The sequence below is a fragment of the Anabrus simplex genome, chromosome 10, assembly GCF_040414725.1.
Source record: "Anabrus simplex isolate iqAnaSimp1 chromosome 10, ASM4041472v1, whole genome shotgun sequence".
Taxonomy (NCBI): Eukaryota; Metazoa; Arthropoda; class Insecta; order Orthoptera; family Tettigoniidae; genus Anabrus; species Anabrus simplex.
This window is the reverse complement of record NC_090274.1, coordinates 20390415-20413980: the sequence shown is the minus strand read 5'-3', so window position 1 is coordinate 20413980 and position 23566 is coordinate 20390415. Positions and strand designations below refer to the sequence as shown.

The 23566-nt window shown below is 40.2% G+C and overlaps 1 protein-coding gene across 1 annotated transcript in view; it reads left to right on the top strand.

Moving 5' to 3' along the window:
* The first annotated feature begins 2360 nt into the window (after window positions 1-2360).
* Window positions 2361-23566, top strand: part of LOC136881995 (solute carrier family 35 member G1) — a 32242-nt gene continuing 11036 nt past the window's right edge. The window contains exons 1-5 of the mRNA XM_067154475.2: window positions 2361-2490; window positions 10410-10545; window positions 14390-14683; window positions 22526-22747; window positions 22989-23299. Of these exons, the coding sequence (XP_067010576.2) occupies window positions 10414-10545; window positions 14390-14683; window positions 22526-22747; window positions 22989-23299 (959 nt within the window). The 5' untranslated portion in view covers window positions 2361-2490; window positions 10410-10413. The remainder of the gene's footprint in view (window positions 2491-10409; window positions 10546-14389; window positions 14684-22525; window positions 22748-22988; window positions 23300-23566) is intronic.

The window sequence follows — 23566 nt, the reverse complement described above, 5'->3', positions numbered from 1 at the left end:
ACCACAGAGCCAAACTCTGAATGACTGTCCGCGACTAGACTCTTTTTTTATAGCTCGGGTAATTTGTACCAGAATTTTCAGGAGGTGGCTAGAGGCAGAACATTCCCATTGAATCTCCAAGACACTAACAGGTAAGCCAGCCGACGAGAACGTCGTGTGAGTAACCAAGAGGGCCTACCACAGGGCTGGTACGTAACACTATGTTATATGGTCATGGGTCCGGAAACGCTTTAATACGATGTTAGACCTCATTGTCAACAACTCTACATAGTACATTCCCCTTTGAATTCCTTTACCGCCATTTCTATATAAAAAAGGGGGGCGGACAAACTGCAGTCTTGCCTCGCTCCCTTCTGGAGTGCTGCTTCTTTTGCAAAGCTCTCGATTCATAACACTGCAGGTGATGTTTGGAAAGGAATCACAATCCAAGGACAGGAAATCAAAACGTTGACATTTGCCGATGATATTGTTATTTTATCTGAGTCTGCAGAGGATCTGGAAAAACTACTGAATGTTATGGACAGAGTGTTTTGTAAGGAGTACAAGATTAAAATAAATAAGTCCAAAACAAAAGTAATGGAGTGCAATCGAACAAAGTCAGGTAATACAGGAAATATTAGATTAGGAAAAGAAGTGTTACACAATTGGCTTTTACGTCGCACCAACACAAATAGCTCTTATGGCGACGATGGGACAGGAAAGAACTAGGACTGGGAAGGTAATAGCAGAATCCTTAATTAATTACAGCGCCAGCATTTGTTTGGTTTGATAATGGGAATTCACGGAAAACCATCTTCAGAGCTGGCAACGGAGGGATTCGAACCGATCATCTTCCGAATGCAAGCTCACAGCTACGCGCCCCTAACCGCGTGGCGAACTCGCTCGGTGATCAAAAGATAATGTCCCAAAAGCTTAGGTTCAATTCCAAACCTACCCGCAGTACTCATAAGGAGTGAGGGCATAGGACACTGTTGATGATGATCCAACCACGGGATGGAGACTTTAAGCCTTGAGCACACTCCTTGATGTTATTCGACAGGAATAGACTATGTACCGGGTTTTACCCTCTACTAATACTAAGTGTTTTCATTCCTCCCCTGAAGGGGGGAGGCGGGCCTCTTAAACGGTAACGCCGTCTCTCAGGCCGGGAGATTTGTATCGGAGAAGGTGAGGTGTTGGCGGTGGCCGCGGCATTTGCCGTAGTTCAGGACAATGGAAAACCACGGAAAACCATTCTCCGGACAGCCCTCTCCGTCTCCCGAATACAGAGGCACGGTAGAGCCGTGGCCACTTGTGGGCCGAGACTCTCTCTCTCTCTCTGTATCCGCCAACCTTTCACCCGCTTCGTTTCCTCATTATCATAACTACCCACAAACGCAGGTCGCCTACGGGAGTTAAATAGAGAGACCTACAACAAGGCCAACCGAGCATGTTCTACCAGCACTAAAAGTTATACACTAAATAAATAAATAAATAAATAAATAAAAACCCACAGCCTGTTTCCAGTCATTCGACCGGTTCAGGAATGGAATGAACCCCCATCTATCGGCGAGAATAGTAATTGTGCCTGAGCTCGATAGCTGCAGTCGCTTAAGTGCGACCAGTATCCAGTATTCGGCAGATAGTAGGTTCGAACCCCACTGTCGGGAGCCCTGAAAATGGTTTTCCGTGGTTTCCCATTTTCACACCAGGCAAATGCTGGGACTGTACCTTAATTAAGGCCACGGCCGCTTCCTTCCCACTCCTAGCCCTTCCCTATCCCATCGTCGCCATAAGACCTATCAGAGTCGGCAAGACTTAAAGCAACTAGCAAAAAAAAAAAAGTAATTGTGCCGGCTGCCGAAGCCTGTCGCACTCTTCTAGGGCTATGATAAATGACTGATAAATGAAATGAAGTGATAGTGGACAGTGTTGCTAGAATGAAAGATGATAGGGAAAACCGCAGTACCCGGAGAAAAAATTGTCCTACCTCCACTCTGTCCAGCACAAACCTCACATGGAGTATCAGAGATTTGAACCACGGAGCGCAGCGGTGAGAGGCCGTCGCGCTGTCGCCTGAGACACGGAGGCTCGCAGAGAAAGCTATACGCTACATAAATTTAATAAATAAATAAATAAATAAATAAATAAATAAATAAATAAATAAATATTCGCTAGATTAGGAGAAAATAACCAAAGAAGTTCGGATTGGAAAGATGAAACAGATGGGAGTGGAACAAGAAATGTAGAGTAGTACGGGGTTTATCTGGGACACCATCGTCACTAACACATGCTCACAAGACAACCTAGAGTAAGAAATGTTAGGCTAGGAGCGTGCCAACGAACATATTAACATTAAGATACAGGAGTGCTACCACACATGGTCCTCACTTCTTAATCCAGTCGTGACGTTGGTCTGCAGCCTCCAGATTATCACAATAATCTTCTCAAACGTCCTAGCTACTGCGCTGGCAGACGTCAGTAACATCTCCTGGCAGACAAAAGCTGCAGGTAAGTACGGCGGAGTAAAGATGTGAATTTGTATTGGACCAGTTTTTAACTCAGACGTTTATTATTATTATTATTATTATTATTATTATTATTATTATTATTATTATTATTATTATTATTATTATTATTATTATTATTATTATTATTATTATCATTATTATTATTATTATTATTATTATTAGCGAATGGGACACTTAGGACCGCGCGGAATCAACATCTCTTGAGCTTTCCTCTTTGCCCAACAGTTCTTCATTTCCATCGATTGTTGCAATTTCTGTTCCTCCGACCAAGAACGTCGTGTTGTTTTCTTCTTGTCTTCCTCAAATCAAAGTGTGTGAACAACTTACCTGAATATATTCTTATCATGCAGATTATTTAGTGATCCTAATTCAGTGAGGTCTTTCTCCACTCGCTTATACCATTTTGATCTCCCCGTACATTTGATTTACAAAAAGGTGTGCATTCGATAAGTAAGTCTATTCTAATTCATTCTTTACAAATGGCTGATAAATTTAATTCGTCGCAGTTTCATTACATCAGTAAGTTTAGATATTTTGAAGTATATTTCCGAGTATTCCATTTTTAATTCTTTGTCCTATGAATTCTCTCACGATTTTTCTTTCTTTAATCTCTAATTGTTCCTTTAAATTTATAAAATGAAAATTGAGCGTGTCTGAAGCATATGAGCTTCAGGTTAGATCACGAATTTTACTGTTCCAGGACAAGCATCTTTTGTTATAAACATTCCTCTTTTTCTTTTCTTTACGTCGCGCCGGCACAGATAGGTCCTATGGCGATGATGGGACGGGAAAGGCTTAGGAATGGGGAGGAAGCGGCCGTGGCCTTAATTAAGGTATAGCCCCAGCATTTTCCTGGTGTGAAAATGACAAACCGCGGAAAACCATCTTCAGGGCTGCCGACAGTGGGATTCGAACCCACTATCTCCCGGATGCGAGCTCACTGCTGCGCGCCTCTAACCACACGGCCAACTCGCCCGGTTATAAACATTCTTTGTGTGTTGAAAAGCAACTTCCATTTTCTGATTTCTTGAAGTTGCTGATTTATTTTCATTGCCATTTTCAGTCTTCCATTCACCTAAGTACTTAAATTACTTCACTCTTGCAATTTTATTCATATCAATGGTAAATTCAGGAGGAGCAGTTTTGATATTTGTCTTAAATTTAGTTTCCTTATATGAGAGTTTAAAGTCCTATTTTTGCTGCTTGCTCTCCCAATATTATTTATTTATTTATTTATTTATTTATTTATTTATTTATTTATTTATTTATTTATTTATTTATTTAGTTAGTTAGTTAGTTAGTTAGTTAGTTCTGTTTGGGCCTCCTATGGACCACGGGATTCTTATCTCCAGCAGCTTTCTTCTTTGACCAGAACTCTTTCATTCTTGCACTGTAAATGTCTTTCCGCTCCTGAGTCCATTTCACACCTCCTCCCGGACGTACTGTTTTTCTGTTAGTGACTGGAGAAAGTTTAATGTTCTGATCAACGTTCTGTACCTATTCCTGTTATAAATTTCACTGGGAGAAATGTCCAATTCTTGAAGGTCTTTTCTCACAAGTCTTGCCCACTTGGCATTAGCCGCTTTCCCTCTAAATATGGTGTGGAAGATTTTGGAGGTGAGCCTCTGATTGTTCATTCTCGTGAGATGACCATAGAAGTTCAATATCCTCTTCCTCATAGATGTTGTAATGCTCTCCAACTGTTGGTAGAGTTCGTTGTTGTGCCTGATTCTGTACTTGCCTTCTTCTTTAATAGGGCCCATGATTTTTCTCAAGATCTTCCTTTCCTTCAGCTCCAGTTTTCTAAGTTGCCCTTTTATTACCATGTTTAGGCATTCTGAGGCGCATAGTACTGACGGTCTCACTACAGTAGTGTAATGTATTTATTTATTTATTTATTTATTTATTTATTTATTTATTTATTTATTTATTTATTTATTTATTTATTTATTTATTTATTTATTTATTTATTTATTTATTTATTCGCTGATCGGCCAACTAGTGACCACAAGTTTCATTATACAATCTGGCGTTTATTCAGTTTTCGAGTGATCCAGTAGGTTTTCATGAGCTTGCTGTGTCGTTTAAAGTCAAGAATTTCATGTTTGGTCCGTATGGAATAGAGATTACAAGACAATAAGTTAAATTGTACAAGATCCACCGTTTCAATACAAGATATGTTGTTGATTAAAATTACAACCTCATTTATTAAATGGTACCGGTTTCAACATCCATGGACGTCATAATCAGCCAAATAGGGTAATTATACAAAGATACACATTAAAACACACAAAATTGACCCTCATAATTAAAACTGCCTATATCAAGTCAAAAAACAAAGCATATTTATGCTAAATGTTCAGGTTTGAATATATGTAATTATTACAAGTTTGACAACTTGTTAGTCGTAAATAAAATAAAAAATTGAAGCTGAGAAGCCTCGCAGAAAATAATTTCGAAGTCTTTGACAGTCTTAAAATTTGTAGATGTGGGTGCTTTGTACATCATTAGCAGCCAACGTATGTAGAGAAATGTATGCACTAACAAGTTGTCAAACTTGTAATAATTACATATATTCAAACCTGGACATTTAGCATAAATATGCTTTGTATTTTAACTTGTTATAGACAGTTTTAATTACGAGGGTCAATTTTGTGTATTTTAATGGGTATCTTTGTATAATTACCCTATTTGGCTGATGATGACGCCCATGGATGTTGAAACCGGTGCCATTTAATAAATGAGGTTGTAATTTTTAATCAACAACATATCTTGTATTGAAAAGGTGGATCTTGTACAATTTAACTTATTGTCTTGCTGTGTCGAGCACGCCGTTTATCCGACCACTTTGCACCAGTTGTCCACTTCGCATCCGGAAAAGTCACAATGGTTGTTCTGGAAAGTTCCCGTTTGTGCGCGTCAACTGATCATAGGCCCACTTCTTCGTACCAGGGAGTTTTTGAGCCAAAAATGTTAAAAATGCATTTCGTCCATTGTGAGTCGTCCATCCGTTGTCCATCCGTTGTCCATCCGTCGTTAGTGGCCGTAGAGGCGAGCTCTGTCATGCGCATTGTGTCCGTGATCTTCACTATCTTAGAGTAGATTTCTTGCTTGGATTTTCGTATGTACTGTACGTCCCGTTTCTCTCTTTTTGCTCTTACTTAGCAAGCATACATTTCTGGGAGAGGATAAGGCATTCTGACACACAGGGAGATACCACCCCGATGAATTTTGATTTTTATAGAAAAGCATCCTTTTCTGTGTATGTTCCGGATGGTTTCGGAAACTATCTCCATTTTAAATTTTTGTTCTGGCCGGTAAGGCCCCTGTATCTAGTCCGTTTGATTGGATCCACTTATGCACACGGTCTGTTGTTCAATATTTGGTGTTCACTTGGGTCATGTCTTGAATGTTTGACGTTACTTAACGCCTTTTCAAAGAATATCCCCAAGCTTGTTCATTCTGCTGCCTGTTTCAGCGCATTACCTTCTGTTGCAGTTTCAAAATGCTCTTTCATTATTGCTGTATCATCGGCAAAAGCTAAGCAGTCGATTTCTACTCCGTTCTTCTTCGTCCCAATCGGTGAAGGTTTAATAAGTATCTACTTTGTAGTAACCGATGTTACTCCTGTGTTACTTTCACCAGTTGAACAAGAGTGGTGAGAGTCCATTTTATTGCCTAACACACGTTTTAATTTCAATTTTCAAATGTATTATTATCAAAGCCCGTAAGACCTATCTGTGTCGGTGCGGCGCAAAACAAAAAGTCTCGACCTCCAGACCCGAAGATCGCGGGTTCAAATCCGGCAGAGGTAATCAGATTTTTTAGGGTGGGAGAAAGTCTGTTCGATATTCCATTTCGTACGATGGCGGTGTTGAGACATTTGGTGTTCACCCGACAACATCAGTCTAAAAAAAACTCACCTGTAGATCGCCCAAGAGAGGTTCAGTTTATTTAGACGTCTTGTGGAGTAAACCGGAACTTTGAAATTGACGCGGAAGCAGCCTAGATGACGTTAAAATACAAATACCTGCACAGAGTAGTCGCGGTCATACGGTGAATAATAATTGCTATAGTGTGCAAGCATTTTTGTTTAACGCCAATTAGACTGCCTGCGTGCCAATTTCAACGTTCCATCTTACTCTACCAGATGGCAGAGAAATCGAGACTTCGGGGGCGTTTTAATGACTTCTGTCGAGTTGATATCTTTTACATGCCGACACCTCCGCTCCTGATTTCCCTGATGGCTACAGAACCTACTTCTTCCTCTTTTCTCTTCCTCTTATGACCCTATCTCACGTCCCTCTTTCCATCCTCTATTCTTCGTTTCCCGTTCCTCCCATTCTCTTTCTCTTGCCTCGCAATACTTGTCTTCCCCCTCCTATTCTGCCCGCACTGACTCATTTCGATTCCTCGCCGATACTTTTCCTGAACTCATTCCCGGAAGAGAACCCTTAGGCTAGAGCAGTGTTGCCAGATCTACAATAAAAAATGGGTAGGTTCTAAGTAAAAATTTTATGGAGTTTTAATAAAAATTTTGGTAGTTTCTCGAGCACCGAAATGTTATAATGTAACTAAATTAAAGAATGCAATAGTCATTTGAAGTTATTATGAGAAAAATATGCAACTTCACTCACCCGTAATCTCTGGCCAATCGATTCTTCTTTTTTTTCCTTCTTCTTCTTCTTCTTCTTCTTCTTCTCTTTCTCCCCAATCTTCCTGTAGATGTAGTTATGCATCAGGTACAGACACTGTGTGCCAATTCTGAAGTGGTACCAGGATCCAGATTTTGTATTCTATATGCAGGTCGGGGATTTCCCTTCGAATGATGCAGTCAAGCGAGAGTTTTGAGTTCAGTAAGAGGAAAGAGATTACGTAATTCGAGCCTAAAATGAATGCGGGGAAGAACCTAACGAGTGACGTTATCGATAAAACGTCACGCAGTGGAACGAGGAAAGAGTTTTCGGCATAAATATATTACGCACCATTTACAATAATTATTATTAATTTCCCTTAAATTTCGATTAGAAGTAATTTCGGGAGATTTTTGTTTGTTCTTTCGGGTTTTCTGGTGTGTTGCAAAAAAATTGGGAGATCTGGAATTTCGGGAGACCTGGCAACGCTGGGCTAGGGCCACACTTGCATAATTTCACGCTGCGTCACTGCGTGAAACCTCGCGTCAAAAATGCACAACATTAATTTGGCGGAACCGACCACACACAGCGTGATTTCCCGCCGCGGGACATGAGACAAGGCGCGTCTTCAAGGTCGCAAGCTCGAGAATGGGCCGAGGTCCATTTTGTCAGCGTGTTTTCCCGGTCAGTGCCTGGCTACACTTGCGGTATTGCGCTCTTGTTTGAATACTCTGCGCGGTCCATCTGCGTTCGTGTTGTACTTTCACTTTGCAAAATGGAATTAGACAGTGAATTAATAATATTGGAGGTACAAAGGTACCCGTGCTTTTACGATACAAAGGACCAAGAATTCAAAATAGAGACATGAAGAGAGATGCGTGGTTATCAGCAATGGACGCTGTGTTGAAGGAGTCGTGTTTCTTTTGTTGATAGCATTTTTCAACAAACAGAAAAGCATTTCAAATCAGTACACAAACTTTATGTAATTCTCAAAAATGTATCTTTGTTGTCTTTTAGTTTATTTTGCAGAAGCACAAATTGTCCACTCTATGACCTGTCACTTATTATACGATGGATCCAATATTTTCTTTGACAACAATGACGACAAACAACCAACGCAACAACGGTGTTCACATTTAATGGAATTCCTTCCATTTGCAGAGCAATGGCGATGCTTTGCTACTTTACAATATGTAACACGCAAGTGTTGCCCTATCCTTTACAATAAGATACAAAAGTTGAAAACTAGAAAAGCGGCTGGAATTGATAAGATTTTTGGGGATATATCAAAGACAATGGATTGGGATATAGTACCATATCTAAAGTACTTATTTGATTATTGTTTGGTTGAAGGAGCTATACCAGATGAATGGAGAGTTGCTATAGTAGCCCCTGTGTATAAATGAAAGGGTGATAGATATAAAGCTGAAAATTGCAGGCCAGTAAGTTTGGCATGCGTTGCATGTAAGCTTTGAGAAGGCATTCTTCCTGATTATATTAGACATGTTTGCGAAATTAATAATTGGTTCGATAGAAGGCAGTTCGGTTTTAGGAAATGTTATTCAACTAAAGCTTAACTTGTAGGGTTCCAGCAAGATATAGCAGATATCTTGGATTCTGGAGGGTGACCTGTCTAAAGCATTTGATAGGGTGGATCATGGGAGACTACTGGTAAAAATCAGTGCAATTGGACTAGACGAAAGAGTGACTGAATGGGTTGCTATATTTCTAGGAAATAGATCTCAGAGAATTAGAGTAGGTGAAGCTTTATCTGACCCTGTAATAATTAAGAGGGGAATTCCTCAAGGCAGTATTATCGGACCTTTATGTTTTCTTATATATATATATATATATATATATAAATGATATGAGTAAACAAATCGAATCAGAGGTAAGGCTTTTTGCGGACGATGTTATTCTGTATAGAGTAATAAATAAGTTACGATATTGTGAGCAACTGCAACGTGACCTCAATAATGTTGTGAGATGGATGGTAAGCAATGCTATGTTGATAAACGGGGTTGGAAGTCAGGTTGTGACTTTCACAAATAGGAAAAGTCCTCTCAGTTTTAATTACTGCGTTGATGGGGTGAAAGTTCCTTTTGGGGATCATTGTAAATATCTAGGTGTTAGTATAAGGAAAGATCCCCATTGGATAATAATAATAATAATAATAATAATAATAATAATAATAATGTTATTTGTTTTACGTCACACTAACTACACTTTTAAGGTTTTCGGAGACGCCGAGATGCCGGAATTTAGTCCCGCAGGAGTTCTTTTAAGTGCCAGCAAATCTACCGACACGAGGCTGACGTATTTGAGCACCTTCAAATACCACCGGACTGAGCCAGGATCGAACCTGCCAAGTTGGGGTCAGAAGGCCAGCGCCTTAACCGTCTGAGCCACTCAGCCCGGCGATCCGCATTGGGGTAATCATATAAATGGGATTGTAAATGAAGGGTACAGATCTCTGCACATGATTATGAGAGTGTTTAGGCATTGTAGTAAGGATGTAAAGGAGAGGGCATGTAAGTCTTTGGTAAGGCCCCAACTAGAGTATGGTTCCAGTGTATGGGACCCTCACCAAGATTACCTGATTCAAGAACTGGAAAAAATCCAAAGAAAAGCAGCTCGATTTGTTCTGGCTGCTTTCCGACAAAAGAGTACCGTTACAAAAATGTTGCAAAAATTGGGCTGGGATGAATTGGCAGAAAGGAGACGAGCTGCTCGTCTAAGTGGTATGTTCCGAGCTGTCAGCGGAGAAATGGCGTGGAATGACATTAGTAGACGAATAAGTATGAGTGGCGTCTTTAAAAGTCGGAAAGATCACAATGTGAAGATAAAGTTGCAATTCAAGAGGACAAATTGGGACAAATATTCATTTACAAGGAAGGGGAGCTAGGGATTGGAATAACTTACCAAGGGAGATGTTCAATAAATTTCCAATTTTTTTGCAATCATTTAAGAAAAGTCTAGGAAAACAACAGATAGGGAATCTGCCACCAGGGCGACTGCCGTAAATGCAGATCAGTATTGATTGATTGATTGATTGATTGATTGATTGATTGATTGATTGATTGATTGATTGATTGATTGATTGACCCTCACGGCATGGGGAGTATCGAATGGATTTTTTTCTCCCTTCAAAAAGCAAACTATCTCGGCCAGACTTGCACCCGCGATCTTGAGGTATGGACGGTGAAAATCTACCACTGAGCCACAGAGGACGCCACCGTGCTGATTATATTATTCATTGTTTTAGAACGATGCACGGTGAACGAAGACTGAGTGGAGCAGAGCCTATTTTCTCCCTCCCTATGGAGTTGCAGCCGAATGGCAGGGTGTTCAACCTGCCCGAAGAACACTCCCCTTGCTTCTACCAGCCTATTGCCCCCGAGGTAAGTACACTTCTCTTTCTACTTCACCGTTAATATTTTTCTTTGAATTCGTTTAGGGCATAGCTGGGTAATGAGAGCGCTCCAAGAGCCCGGGAAGAGCCAAAAATGGCTGACTTCTAGTAGTTCGTGCTGTAAACACTAGATGGCAGTCAAGGCGCAAGCAAAGCCACAGCATTGCAACCTGGCAATACAATCGGACTGTTCGTTTGTCGTTCACTGTGTCTGCTGTACTCCTAAACATGCTTTTCTGTTGGCCTACAGTATTTCTACGAGGGTTGTAAATAAAGTGATGGAAATATTGATAGAGCGCAACATTTAATGAACTAACAAGTACAATTGCATTACATTTCTTCAACGTAATCACCCGCTTTTTCTTTTGCCAAATGTCGGGAAGCCGTTGGGGACCGTTGACAAAGCGTTCTCTGTTGATGACAGCTACGGAGCACATTACTGCGCAGAGTAGAGGTGTGACAAACGGTTATTTTTGTGAATTGTTACATCTGTCCATGCTACAAGAAAGTAACTGTGAAAAGTAACAGTTAAAAATAACGTCCAACGTTACTCACCTTTTATTGGTCACGGCTTCAAGCTTGTCTGTGTTGCGAAGTCCCATTCATTCACTCGCACATGCGCACACACATCACTACACTGTTGAAAGTCGGTGCAGCAAAACTCGCATTCCTATTTGCTATAAAGTTAACGAGAGGCAGACAATGGTCGAAATGAGAAGACAACATAGCGTCTTTCCTGAAATCTACTGATGCTTGTTGTTTTAAGGTGCCTAACATCGAAGGTCATCGGCCCTCCTGAAATCTAAAGGAGTGAGTTTGACAATGTCCCGATGAAGGATAGAACACAAGAAAACATGATGATCTGTCTGCCAAACCTCGATACAAACCGATACAACGGGATCGATTAAGTAAAATGAAGTAATGTTATGTTTTCTATAATATCAATATGGAAAGTTAGAATACTAATTTACTTATGGTACAAGAAAAATTATACGGGTGAAACTTATAATAATATTATAATGTAGGTAGCCCTACGCGATGTCTGAGTCAACGATTACCCCTGAGCAGTTGAAAATGTCATAACAGTTACACTTTAGTTACCAGATGTCAGCAGTAACTTAAACAAATACACTATTGACTATATTATACACTACAGTGTATTTGACTTAAAGCAATCTCCTACGAAAGCGCTCTCACTTGGGAGACATGCGTACTATCTGAACTCTGAAGGTCACATTCTGTGTCTGTAAGCTGCTACAAGTGACAGTTGTCACTTTCCAGTTACCGTTTTCACCAGTACGTTATTCTTTTGTCGTTACTCGGTAACATGTTACTTTTTGTCCTCGTTTCATTTGTAACGATGACAGGCATGTAACTGTGACAAAGTAACTGTTACGTTATTCTTCAGCCATCTTTAGAGCGGAGTACAGATGTCACGTCAGGAAATCGGCGACCTTGGAGGGGTTCCTTCGACTTCAGAAACAAGGACTGATGTCTGGTGAGTACGGAGGCTGTTCGAAGACCTCCCAATGCCACAGTTGTAATAAGAGTTGACATTGTTTGTGACATGACAATGTGCGTTGTCAGACAACACGATAGGGCGATCGTCTGGCACTAAACGTGGACAGCCTGACGCAGATTTCGTTCCGGAAATTGGCAATAGTAGTCACTCTTGACGGTTTGTCCCTCAGACACAGAATAACACCCTCGAAGTCGTATTCCACAATCAGCATAAGCTACACCCAACTAGGTTCCTGTCGAAATTTCTGTGAACGTGGCGAAACTGGGTGACGCCATACGTTCGATTGACGCTTTAATTCAGGCTCGTGCGCACGTCTCATCAGTGGTGACAATACACTGCAGAAATGCGTCTCCTTCGTAGCGGTATCTGTCCAGATGGATGCCAGCCAGTCCATACCGGTGCCATATCTGTACGTCAATGAGTTGACGTGGAACGCAACGGGACGTATGTGCCACACCGTTTGAAGTAATTCCCGGACAGTCCATGGGTGGTCTGCGGAAACGTGACCACTCACGATGTCGATCTCATCTTGAGGAATGGACGCCCGACCTGTGCGGTGCAAATCCGCCACCTCATTCCGACCCGTACAAAACGCCTTGACTCATCGTGCAACCGAACTATACTGTAATTCATTCTCGCCACAGGCTTCACGTAATCATAGATAACATTCTGACGCATTTTTGCCACGGGCGACTTCAATTTTAATCCACGGAGCAGCGCGGGTCCACTAGTTATTTTATTATTGTTGTTGTTTCGTTGTGCCATTCATAGCGCGCGTTGGAAGTTGTTTATTGGCTTGATGGCTTTCACCTTCCTAGTCTTCCAAAATTTCTTCATGAACTTACTGTGTTGTCTCTTCCGTTTTTCTGACCACTTTGTACCAGTCCTGCTGCTAGTTTTCGCTTTAAATGTGTGTTTATTTGCTGAAGTCCTCAAGACTTGGCGATTTCTCATGATGTCTTCCCCGATGTTCAATTCATTCAGGTCTCCTCTTGTTTCCTCAAGCCAGTTTATTCTCCTCTTTTGGGAATTTATTATATTGAATAATCTTCTTGCGAGTCTCTTGTTATCCATCCTTAAAATGAGTACAAAATTTTCTGAAATGTCTCCTTTGTACACTATTGATGAAACTATCTGCGTGACTATAGACGTCTGCAGTTCACCTTTGGATCAAACTTGTTTTATTTCCTCCTTAGTTTCTGTTATCTATGGACCACGCTTGATAATCTTTGCGGTATTTTTAGCCTTCTCTGCCAGTATCTTTTCATTTTTTCTTCTACTTCCCACCGAGCGAGTTGGCCGTGTGGTTAGGGGCGCGCAGCTGTGAGCTTGCATTCGGAAGATAGTGGGTTCGAACCCCGCTGTCGGCAGTCCTGAAAATAGTTTTCAGTGGTTTCCCCTATCCGCACTAAGAAAATGCTGGGGCTGTACCTTAATTAAGACCACGACCGCTTCCTTCCCACTTCTAGACCTTTCCTAACCCACCGTCGCCATAAGACATATCTGTGTCGGTGGAAGTGAAGCCAATTGTAAAACAATCTTTTACTTCCTTCTTCTGTATAGGACCTCCCTTTTCTCGGTAGTGTTTCCCCAGTCTCGTGGAAACCACGGAACTTTTTGACGAGTTGTCTAAATCGAATTCTGCCCATGATGTAATCTTCATAAACCCCCATCTTCGTTAAGTCCAACCTCAATTCTCAAAAGCAACTCAGCCCTGTCTTCCTTTTCCTGATGAACTCAAAGATTATCCTCAACAAGTGTCCATAGAACTGTAACTTTCGCTTCCTCACCAAGTCAACCACTCCTTCTGTTCTTTGTTAAAATGCTTTATTAGATTTGACACCACTCATTCCATTTTTCTTACATTTGGATCTAAAATTTTTCTCTCTCTTTTCCGGATATCTTCAAGCCTACCTTTTGACCCGTTGCGTAGTCAAACACCAACACTACGCTAACGGCAGTCAAACTTCGAACCAGCAGTTACCCAAATGCACTAGTTCATTAACAACAAAAGTGGAAGCGTGCTGGGCCCATAACCCAGAGGTCCGTGGATCGAACCACGCTCTGCTACCACTAACCGACCCGTTACCCAGAGAAATAATTGGAAGAAAAGTTGGGAATTAAACAAAACGTGACACATATTTCTACGGCAAATAGGCCAGAACGAAAATGTTAGAGGAGAAGGCAAAAGAACACGATACAACCGTGTCACTTTTCCAATCATATCCAATATTTCTGTTGCATACAGATTTAACAACATATTATTATTACGATCACTGTCAGAAGATTTAGATGTTCCATTTGTACACAGGTGACGGTACTGCAAGTTCCACCGCCTCCACCTACAGAATGGCAGCCCTTGCTAATCAAGGAGAAGGAAAGAGACCCTCATAAGACGAACTGGTGCGGCGTGCTACTCGCCTTCATGTCTGGTGCTTTCTTCACACTGAGCTCGGCAGCGGTTAAAGCTCTCCGCAGTGTAGATCCCATGGAACTCCTCGTCATCCGTTCTGTGCTGCAAGTACTCGTAATGTTGGCAATCGTAGTTCACAGAGGAGACAATCCACTAGGGATGAAGGGCTATCGGTGGCTTCTTCAACTACAGGTGAGTTTGAGTTGTATTATAATTATGTTGCTACACTGCGTGGCGAATGCGGCATTCATCGTAGTCATATTCGCATTTGACCCTAATCAACTCAAAATTCTGGCGGATCGGCCATGATCAGTGGCGACGATAAGTACCCCGCAGACCCCGCGGGGCCGAGCGACCCATGGCTTATGAGGGGCCAATGACTGTTTCTTAATTCAGTAGCTGAAGATTGGTTTTACATAATGATAAACCTACAGCACACAACACAGTATTATTTGTATCACAGAAGGTTATTCCAAACTTAGGCCGTCGTAGTGCAGAGTTTCATTCGTCAGTAGGAGTATGGTAGTTATTTCTGAAAGAATGTTTTTTTTCCCAACCTGTTACAATAATAAACATCCCTTGCTGCCACTCACAACAATCAAGAAGGCTTTTGAAGTCTGACATTTGAGCGGCGTAACCAGTAACTACGAAATACACTGCGTTCTCATAGTTACCTCGATCTGCGACATATCACTCTTTCATACAGGCTTAATATTTAATCAACTATGTTGGCCTAATGCAATTCAATAAACTTTGACCAGTTCCCAAGCTCGTACTAATAATTTCGGCATTTAAGACAGAACACGTCATTGCCGATAAAAATAATTAACTTTAAAAAATTAACAACGAAAATAATATTCAGGAAACAAGCACTTAAATTATTACGGTAAATAAAGCAGCAACAACTAACACAGCTAACACAGTACTACTCAATAATATCACAAAAGCAACTGAGAGCAAGCCAACCCACGTGGAGATATAGCTTCCTTAAATGTGGCATCTCTGTTATCGTTGCCATAGCAACAGACCATTTTCGACCTGCGTCAGTCAACTTTTTCTCGCCGGTGGCGCTAAACGTCAGACTTCACAACTCTCGTGGGCCCAACTATAACCCCATGGCACCACAGCCCTGAAGGGCTTTGGACTACCAAGCAACCGCTGCTCAGCCCGAAGGCCTGCAGATTATGAGGTGTCGTGTGGTCAGCACGACGAATCCTCTCGGCTGTTATCCTTGGCTTTCTAGACCGGGTTATTTAGTCCTAGGAACAAGATTATTTCTTAATATTGTGACGGTCAGCGTGTTTTGGTTACAATAAATGGAATACACATTTCGCGTGTGTGCATCTGTGTGTGTGTGTTCATACATTATAAATTTATTATTTTAATTCCTTCGGATTTGAAAAGTAAATTGTGTACTTCTTATTGTTATGATGATTATTATTATATTTATTATACCATCATTGTGATTCATTTTAATAATATACAACCTTGTACTACGAAATAAACTAGTAACTTTCCTTAGCAAGAAACGAGGAGCCCATTTTTAATTATTGCGGTGGGGGGCGAGTTTCTTATCTATCAATCAGTCAATACTGATCTGCATTAAGGGCAGTCGCCCAGGTGGCAGATTCCCTATCTGTTGTTTTCCTAGCCTCTTCAAAGAAATTGGAAATTTATTGAACATCTCCCTTGGTAAGTTATTCCAATCCCTAATTCCCCTTCCTATAAATGAATATTTGCCCCAATTTGTCCTCTTGAGTTTCAACTTTACCTTCATATTGTGATCTTTCCTACTTTTAAAGATGCAACTCAGACTTATTCATCTACTAATGTCATTCCACGTCATCTCTCCGCTGACAGCTCGGTACATACCACCAAATACAGTAGAGACAATACGCGACACTTCCGGATTTAGCCTTGTTAAAATGGGAGACAAGTCGCAAGTGGCGCTTCTAGTGGCGTGACCTGAAAATTCGCGCTAAATTAAAATATCAATGGAAATGTATATACGGAAATGGATAAATAAATTACGTCTAGAAAGAAAGTGTTACTAACATATTAACTTCAAAGTTGCTAAAGCAAATGAATGAAGAATTATTTAACAGGTTATTATTTAAAGACTGAAATTAGACATATAATCAAGATGTGAAATGGACTGCTGTGAATGGGCTTGATCTTTCATTTATGTATTACTCTTTTAGCTTTAGCATTCCTGCCTGAACGTTCACGACTAGATTTGTCTTTTTTCTCATTTAAAAGCATTGTATCATCACAATGAAACATTGTCAATAAAAATATCGGCACATCCCTTACACATATAATTCAATGAATTTACATTTAAGAGCTGAACAATTTTCCTTTTAACTTAAAGTATACTGACAGAATGAAAATCTATAAATTTAGTCTCAAAAACATTCAAACTTTCCCTATAACCAATACCTGCCATAATGCCATAACATTAAGGTAAAGCAAATTTGCATCGTCATATTATTTCAACAAAATATGTACAATTCTTAAATCATCCATATTTTCTTCAGTGCTTGACAACGCATTACGGCATTCCAAATGGGGTAACTTGGAACACAACCAGCCACACTCATATGTGTAAGTATTTTCCTGAATTAAATCAAACCCACAGATCACACCTACAACAACACATCGGTATTGAAGGTTAACTGCTGCACTATACAATAAAATAAAGGCCGAGGAGAGATCCAAAGTTTCATCAAGCAGAAATATTGGAAGGGGCTGGAAGGTCTACTAAAGCATTGTTAGCAACTTTAAATAAAGGCTGTGATACTCGTATAGGTTTGGCCATTAGAATTTTTGTCGTAAAGGGCCTTGGAAGATGTTTGTGATTTTTACAATTACAATTAAAGTAAGAAATAAATAGTTTACCAACATTAAGGTAATTAGGTGATTAGGTTTATTATAAAGTTTGATTAAATGAGGGGTGGCTTCTGTATTTAGAGAATTAGATATTAGATCAATAGATATAAGATCCATGTTTTGATAAGTATGTTGGTAAAATATGGATCTCTTATTGATGAAATTATTAGAATAAGGGTGATTGATAGTGCGATAATGACAAGAGTTTTTATAGAAGTATAAAATAGTTCATTAGAAGCCAAACTAGTAATGTAAATAAAAAGGACTAACATACCCCCTAAGAAAATCAAAAATAGCATGTAGGAAAATCAGAAGGAGGAGGATATTAACCCAACGATTATAGAGATAATGCATGTTTGTACAATGATAATAAGGGTTATAGCAAGAGGGCGATTAGCTTGTATAAAAATCAGACTATTAAGCCAGTTAAAATGTGGGTCGCGCAGGTCAGAAGTTTAGGAAGTACTATAAAAATATCTTTGTAACTGGAAGAATATGTATGAAAACACAGTATTTACTTACATTTTCTTGTCATGAGGGAAACGGAAAAAAGACCGCGAATCCTTCGGCACTTCATAGTTATTGCAGCCAAACACAGCACATACCTTTCCACTCATATTGAGAGGAGATTATAAAGGTATGACACACGCTTCTATTTACTTATGTCAACTGAATGCAAACGCATAAATAACGCTAAAAACTTCACAGACAAATACACGTGCTCTTATGATAGAATCAGTACCTCTCAGGTCACTCCGCTAGATAGAGCTCTCATCGCTGTCCCTCGATATCTCGCAGAGTGTCGCGTATTGTCTCTACTGTATTTGATAGCCTACCACTTAGTCGAGCAGCTCGTCTTCTTTCTCCCAGTTCTTTCCAGCCCAAACTTTGCAACATTTTTGTAAGGCTACTCTTTTGTCGGAAATCACCCAGAACAAATCGAGCTGCTTTTCTTTAGATTTTTTTCCAGTTCTTGAATCAAGTTATCCTAGTGAGGGTCCCATACACTGGAACCATACTCTAGTTAGGGTCTTGCAAGAGATTTATATGCCCTCTCCTTTACATCCTTACTACAACCCCTAAACACCCTCATAACCATGTGCAGAGATCTGTAACCTTTATTTACAATCCCATTTATGTGATTACCCCAAAGAATATCTTTCCTTATATTAACACCCGGATACTTACAATGATCCCCAAAAGGAACTTTCACCCCATCAATGCAGTAATTAAAACTGAGAGGACTTTTCCTATTTGTGAAACTCACAACCTGACTTTTAACTCCATTTATCATCATACCATTGCTTGTTGTCTATCTCACAACATTACCGAGTAGGTAGCGCCGCTACTGGCCATGATCAAGGCTGTACGAAGGATATGACGGCAGTGATAAGTGACCATAGATTGGCTTGGTGGGTCAAATCCGGACATCTAATAAGATGGCGGCACGTTTCAATATTTTGAATGGCATTAACGATTCAATTTTGTATCTTGATCATCTGAAACATGACCTAAATCCACTTATTGGAATAACTATTTTGTGTGTCTAAAGAAACAGTGTGGAGGTTATTAGACTGGTTACAATTTCCCTCTTCGCCCATGAACAAACTTTTAATTACTTGTAGGGCATATTCAAACGGTGCTTTCAACGTAGTAATTGGGGACAATTTTCGCCAAAACAAAGAATACTGGCCTGATATGGAATGTACAGTGTGTTAGTTTATTTACGTTTGCACTGTGAATGGGAGGTACTATCAAATACAGTAGAGACAATACACGACACTTACGGATTTCGCCTTGCTAAAATGGGAGACAATTCGACGCTGGCGCTCCTAGTGACTTGACCTGAACAAATCGCGCTAAATTCAAATATCAATGGAAATGTATATACGGAAATGGATAAATAAATTACGTCTAGAAAGAAAGTGGTATTAAGATATTAACTTCGAAGTTGCTAAAGCAATTCTGGATAGATGAATGAAGAATTATTTAAAAGGTTATTATTCAAAGACTGAAATTAGACATATAAACAAGGTGTGAAATGGACTGCTGTGAAATGGCTTGATCTTTCATTTATGCATATCTTTTTTAGCTTTAGCATACCTGCCTGAAATCTTATGGTTGGATTTGTCTTTTTTCCTCATTTAAAAACAATGTATCATCACATTAAGACATTTGTCAATAAAAATATCGGCACATTCCTTACACATATGGTGCAATGAATTAACATTTAATAGCTGGACAATTTTCCTCTTAACATGAAGCCTACTAACAGAAAGAAAAGTTTGAAAATGTTGTCGATAGTGATGCTTTGAGGAATATTTACGTACAATTAGAGTAAAAATGTAACATACCCTTGGCTGTATAGTCGAGAATTTTTAAAGTCGCTGGCCTGGAAATGATCTGAACAGATCTTATAATTCTTATACAAGCGTAACGTCCCTTCTTTCTTGTACACTTTATCCAAATCGCTTCTGTGACATTTCAAAACCCACAGATCACACCTACAACAACACATCGGTATTGAAGGTTAACTGCTGCACTATACAATAAAATATACGTATTATATTTTAAGCCCGTTAAAACATGGGTCGAGCAGGTCAGAAGATTATGAAGTACTATAAAAATCTCTGTCACTGGAAGAATATATATGCAAACACAATATTACTTACATGTTCTTGTCACGAGGGAACCTGAAGAACGACCGCGCATTTTTCTCTACTTCGTAATTACTGCAGCCAAACACAGCACATACCTTTCCCCTCATGTTGAGAGGAGATATCAAGGAATGACACACGCTACTATTTAATTATGTCAACTCACTGAAAACGCATAAATAACACCAAAAACTTCACACAAAAATACACGTGCTCTTATGACAGAATCAGTACCGTTCAGGTCTATCCGCTAGAGTGTGCTCCAATAGCTGTCCCTCGATATCTCGCTCAGTGTCGTGTATTGTCTCTACTGTATTTGGTACTATATGCGAAACAGTGCAAGCACGTCATACACAAGGTCAGGGGACTCAAGCAGAGTAGCAATGTTAAAAGTCGTGTAGCGAGGGCATGGATCCAACTGCTGTGGATTTCGAGGGAGGGTAAAAACAAAGTAAGATAACAAATATGCTTCAGTAAGCCAATAATAACAGCGTAGAATATTGCCAAGCATGAATAATGGCAATTCATATCAAACCAAAAAGGATGTACTTAATGGACGTAACTCAATAATAAAGTTAATTACTAGGGCTAATTCATACGAAATCCAATGAACTATGAAAGAAAGAAAATTGAAGGAAATAGGGTATAGAATACAGACAGTTCCACGCAAGGAAACAAGCACCACATAATAAATCTAGCCAAGAAGTACATGAAATTATACGGTACAGTACAAACACGCTCTATCAAAAAAGGGCAAGGCCGATGACGTAGATGTTAGGCCCCTTTAAACAGCAAGCATCATCATCATCATCAAGAAGGGCATGAAGCAAGTGAAACCTGCACCAAAATTCAGAAAACAAACAAAATTTTGAGAAAATTAATTCTGAAGTAGTACCGGTACTACGAAATTTTACCTAAAGCAGACCATATGATGAAATATTAACCAGGAATACATAAAATACATTACGATTAAAGAGTACCACTAAATCTTCGACAGGAAATTCCGACATCCAATAAATTGCTTCCGCCGGGTGACCAAATAAACAGATTTCACCCGGTGGATGCATTACATTTAAAGCAGAATTTACACACACACAAAAAGGAAGGTTAACTTTCTAACATAAATGTAGATATGACTACAAATATACAGTACAAATATACCTCCTTTGGATTGCTTTATCGAAGATATTTCTTACCGGTATATAAAGTCCATACAAGTCATATTAAATGTTCAGAAAGGGTCACTGTAAAATTCTATAAGTAATGTCGCCAAAAATGTCACAGCAGGCCTACTTTGTTGTTGAATGTGACAGCACATAAACGTAAAATAAATAGAGAAAATAAAATAAAATCTTAAAATAAATAAAACAGTGGCACCACTGAAATACGACACATATCTTATTACTGTAGTGATTAAGGGCACCTTTCTTGACTAAGAAAGCAGACTACCAGTAAGGAAGACAGGTCTTATCTTGGACCGCCTGGCAGACGGCGATGTTCGCTCTGCGAAGCACTGGTCAACAAGACAACGGAAATGTATGCAACAGGAGGCAGGTGAAAATGATGACACAAAAATGCCGTAATCACGCGTGCGCGAACATTTCTCACGTCCTACGACACATACCATGCTGAGACACAAAGCACAGATTGCTTGTGCGACGGAAAAACTAACTGAACTTGAGGTGACAAGCCGAAGTTGATAAAGAGGTCCGTCACAACTGAAAGAACTTCGACAACTTACCTCGTAGAGTTGAGGATATTGCTGTTGAGGAAATATTTTATAAAAATCGTATACATTTGGGGATTGCGGAAATTTATACTTGAATTGGTTACTGGATTGTAAATCTATCAGCTCAACCTGGAAGCAATGGGAAATATTCTCAGTCAAAAGCGTGAAAGGTCTGATAGGTAAATCAAAATCAGTCTTGAGTCCTTCAAAGTCTTGAAATCTCTTTGTATACAGACCGGCAGGTAACTGTGCTGCTGTCCTGTGGCCAGACTGCTGATCTTTCCCTTCCCCCCTAGCCATGACATCAAGTTATTATACGCTCGACGCGCAGGGCGGGAGCGTAGACGGCACTAGTGCAGATTGATCCTTTCACAGCCAGAAATAATAGACATATCTAGGTAGGTCTCACAAACCATCAGGGTCGGAAAATAACCAGAGTAGGATAGATGAAAGTGAGGAGCCTGGCACAAGTAAGTGGAAGCAATGCCAGGACTCGATTAAGATTCCCGTGGACGCCAACCCACGCTCCCAAGTTAAGAGCCCCAGTTTAGTTTAGGGTATTGAATGCTGGATGGTCTCAGGATATCTAATTCATAAGTTAGAAGAAACAGACATGAAGGTGTCGAACGCATCTCAGTTCAAGCGTAAGTGGTGTACACCTCATAGGACACAAACAACACAACTACCATGTTGGTGTATCATGTAATAACCAAACGATGATGAGTTAGTCTACAGTTAGTGAGTGTATCTATTCTCCAGGGAGTCGTCGGTGGTGTTACTCTGGTGCTGCTGTTCTACTCGTTCCGACGCTTGCCACTAGGAGACGCCACCACTATCATCTTCAGCTCGCCCGTCGTAGTAATGATCCTCTCATTCCTGTTCCTCAAGGAACCATGTGGTTTCTTCCGGACTTTGGTCATCTTCATGCTCATCACAGGAGTTATTCTCATTTCCAAACCACCGTTCCTGTTTCACATCGATGTAAGTATTGTATGTAATTAACTAAATTATTCAGCTAAAATACTTAATGATTCTGCTGATTTTATAAATGTTCTTACGTTAATAATTGGCAAACAGTTTATTTGAGGGATGGATAATTGGTATTTACATTTAACTTTTTGTCATTATGTTTTGGATGGATTGATTCACAAATTAATCTTGAAGATAAGTGTCTGAAATGCAGAAACATTTCAAATATTGAAATAGGAGATGCCTGTTACAGAGTGAACATTCCTACGACATGGTAGGCTACGCGTGCGCTATCACGGCAACGCTCTTCACAGCTCTCAACATGGTGGTGATGCGCAAGTGTAAAGACGTTCATTTCGCCGTCGTGGTATTCCAGCTGTCAGCCTGGTCTCTGCTTGTTGCCAGTATCCTTCTTGCCACTCTAGGACATCATCATAACCTGGCTCACCACAACTGGTTCGAATGGGGTATGGCAGTGGTCGTCAGCATATTGGGACTGTCGGGACAAGTGCTGGTAGCACAAGCCCTCGGCATGGAAGGGGCAGGGAAAGTGGCTGTCACCAGGTAAGTTCAAGTAGTATTCATAATTTTGTACCATAAAGTAGCACTGCGTGGAAATGCTCTGATTCCTACAAACGAAGGCTACATGAAGAGATCAGAAATGAAATATGAAGAACAAAGTGATGATCGTACACTGTCCCGATAACAATAGACCTGACACCAGAAGAGTTGCCGATTATGAGGTCATCAGTTGTTTCAAGTACTTGGGATCCGTAATCACTAATACCGGAAACTGTGAGCCAGAGATCTGTAGAGACCAGGCGAGTTGGT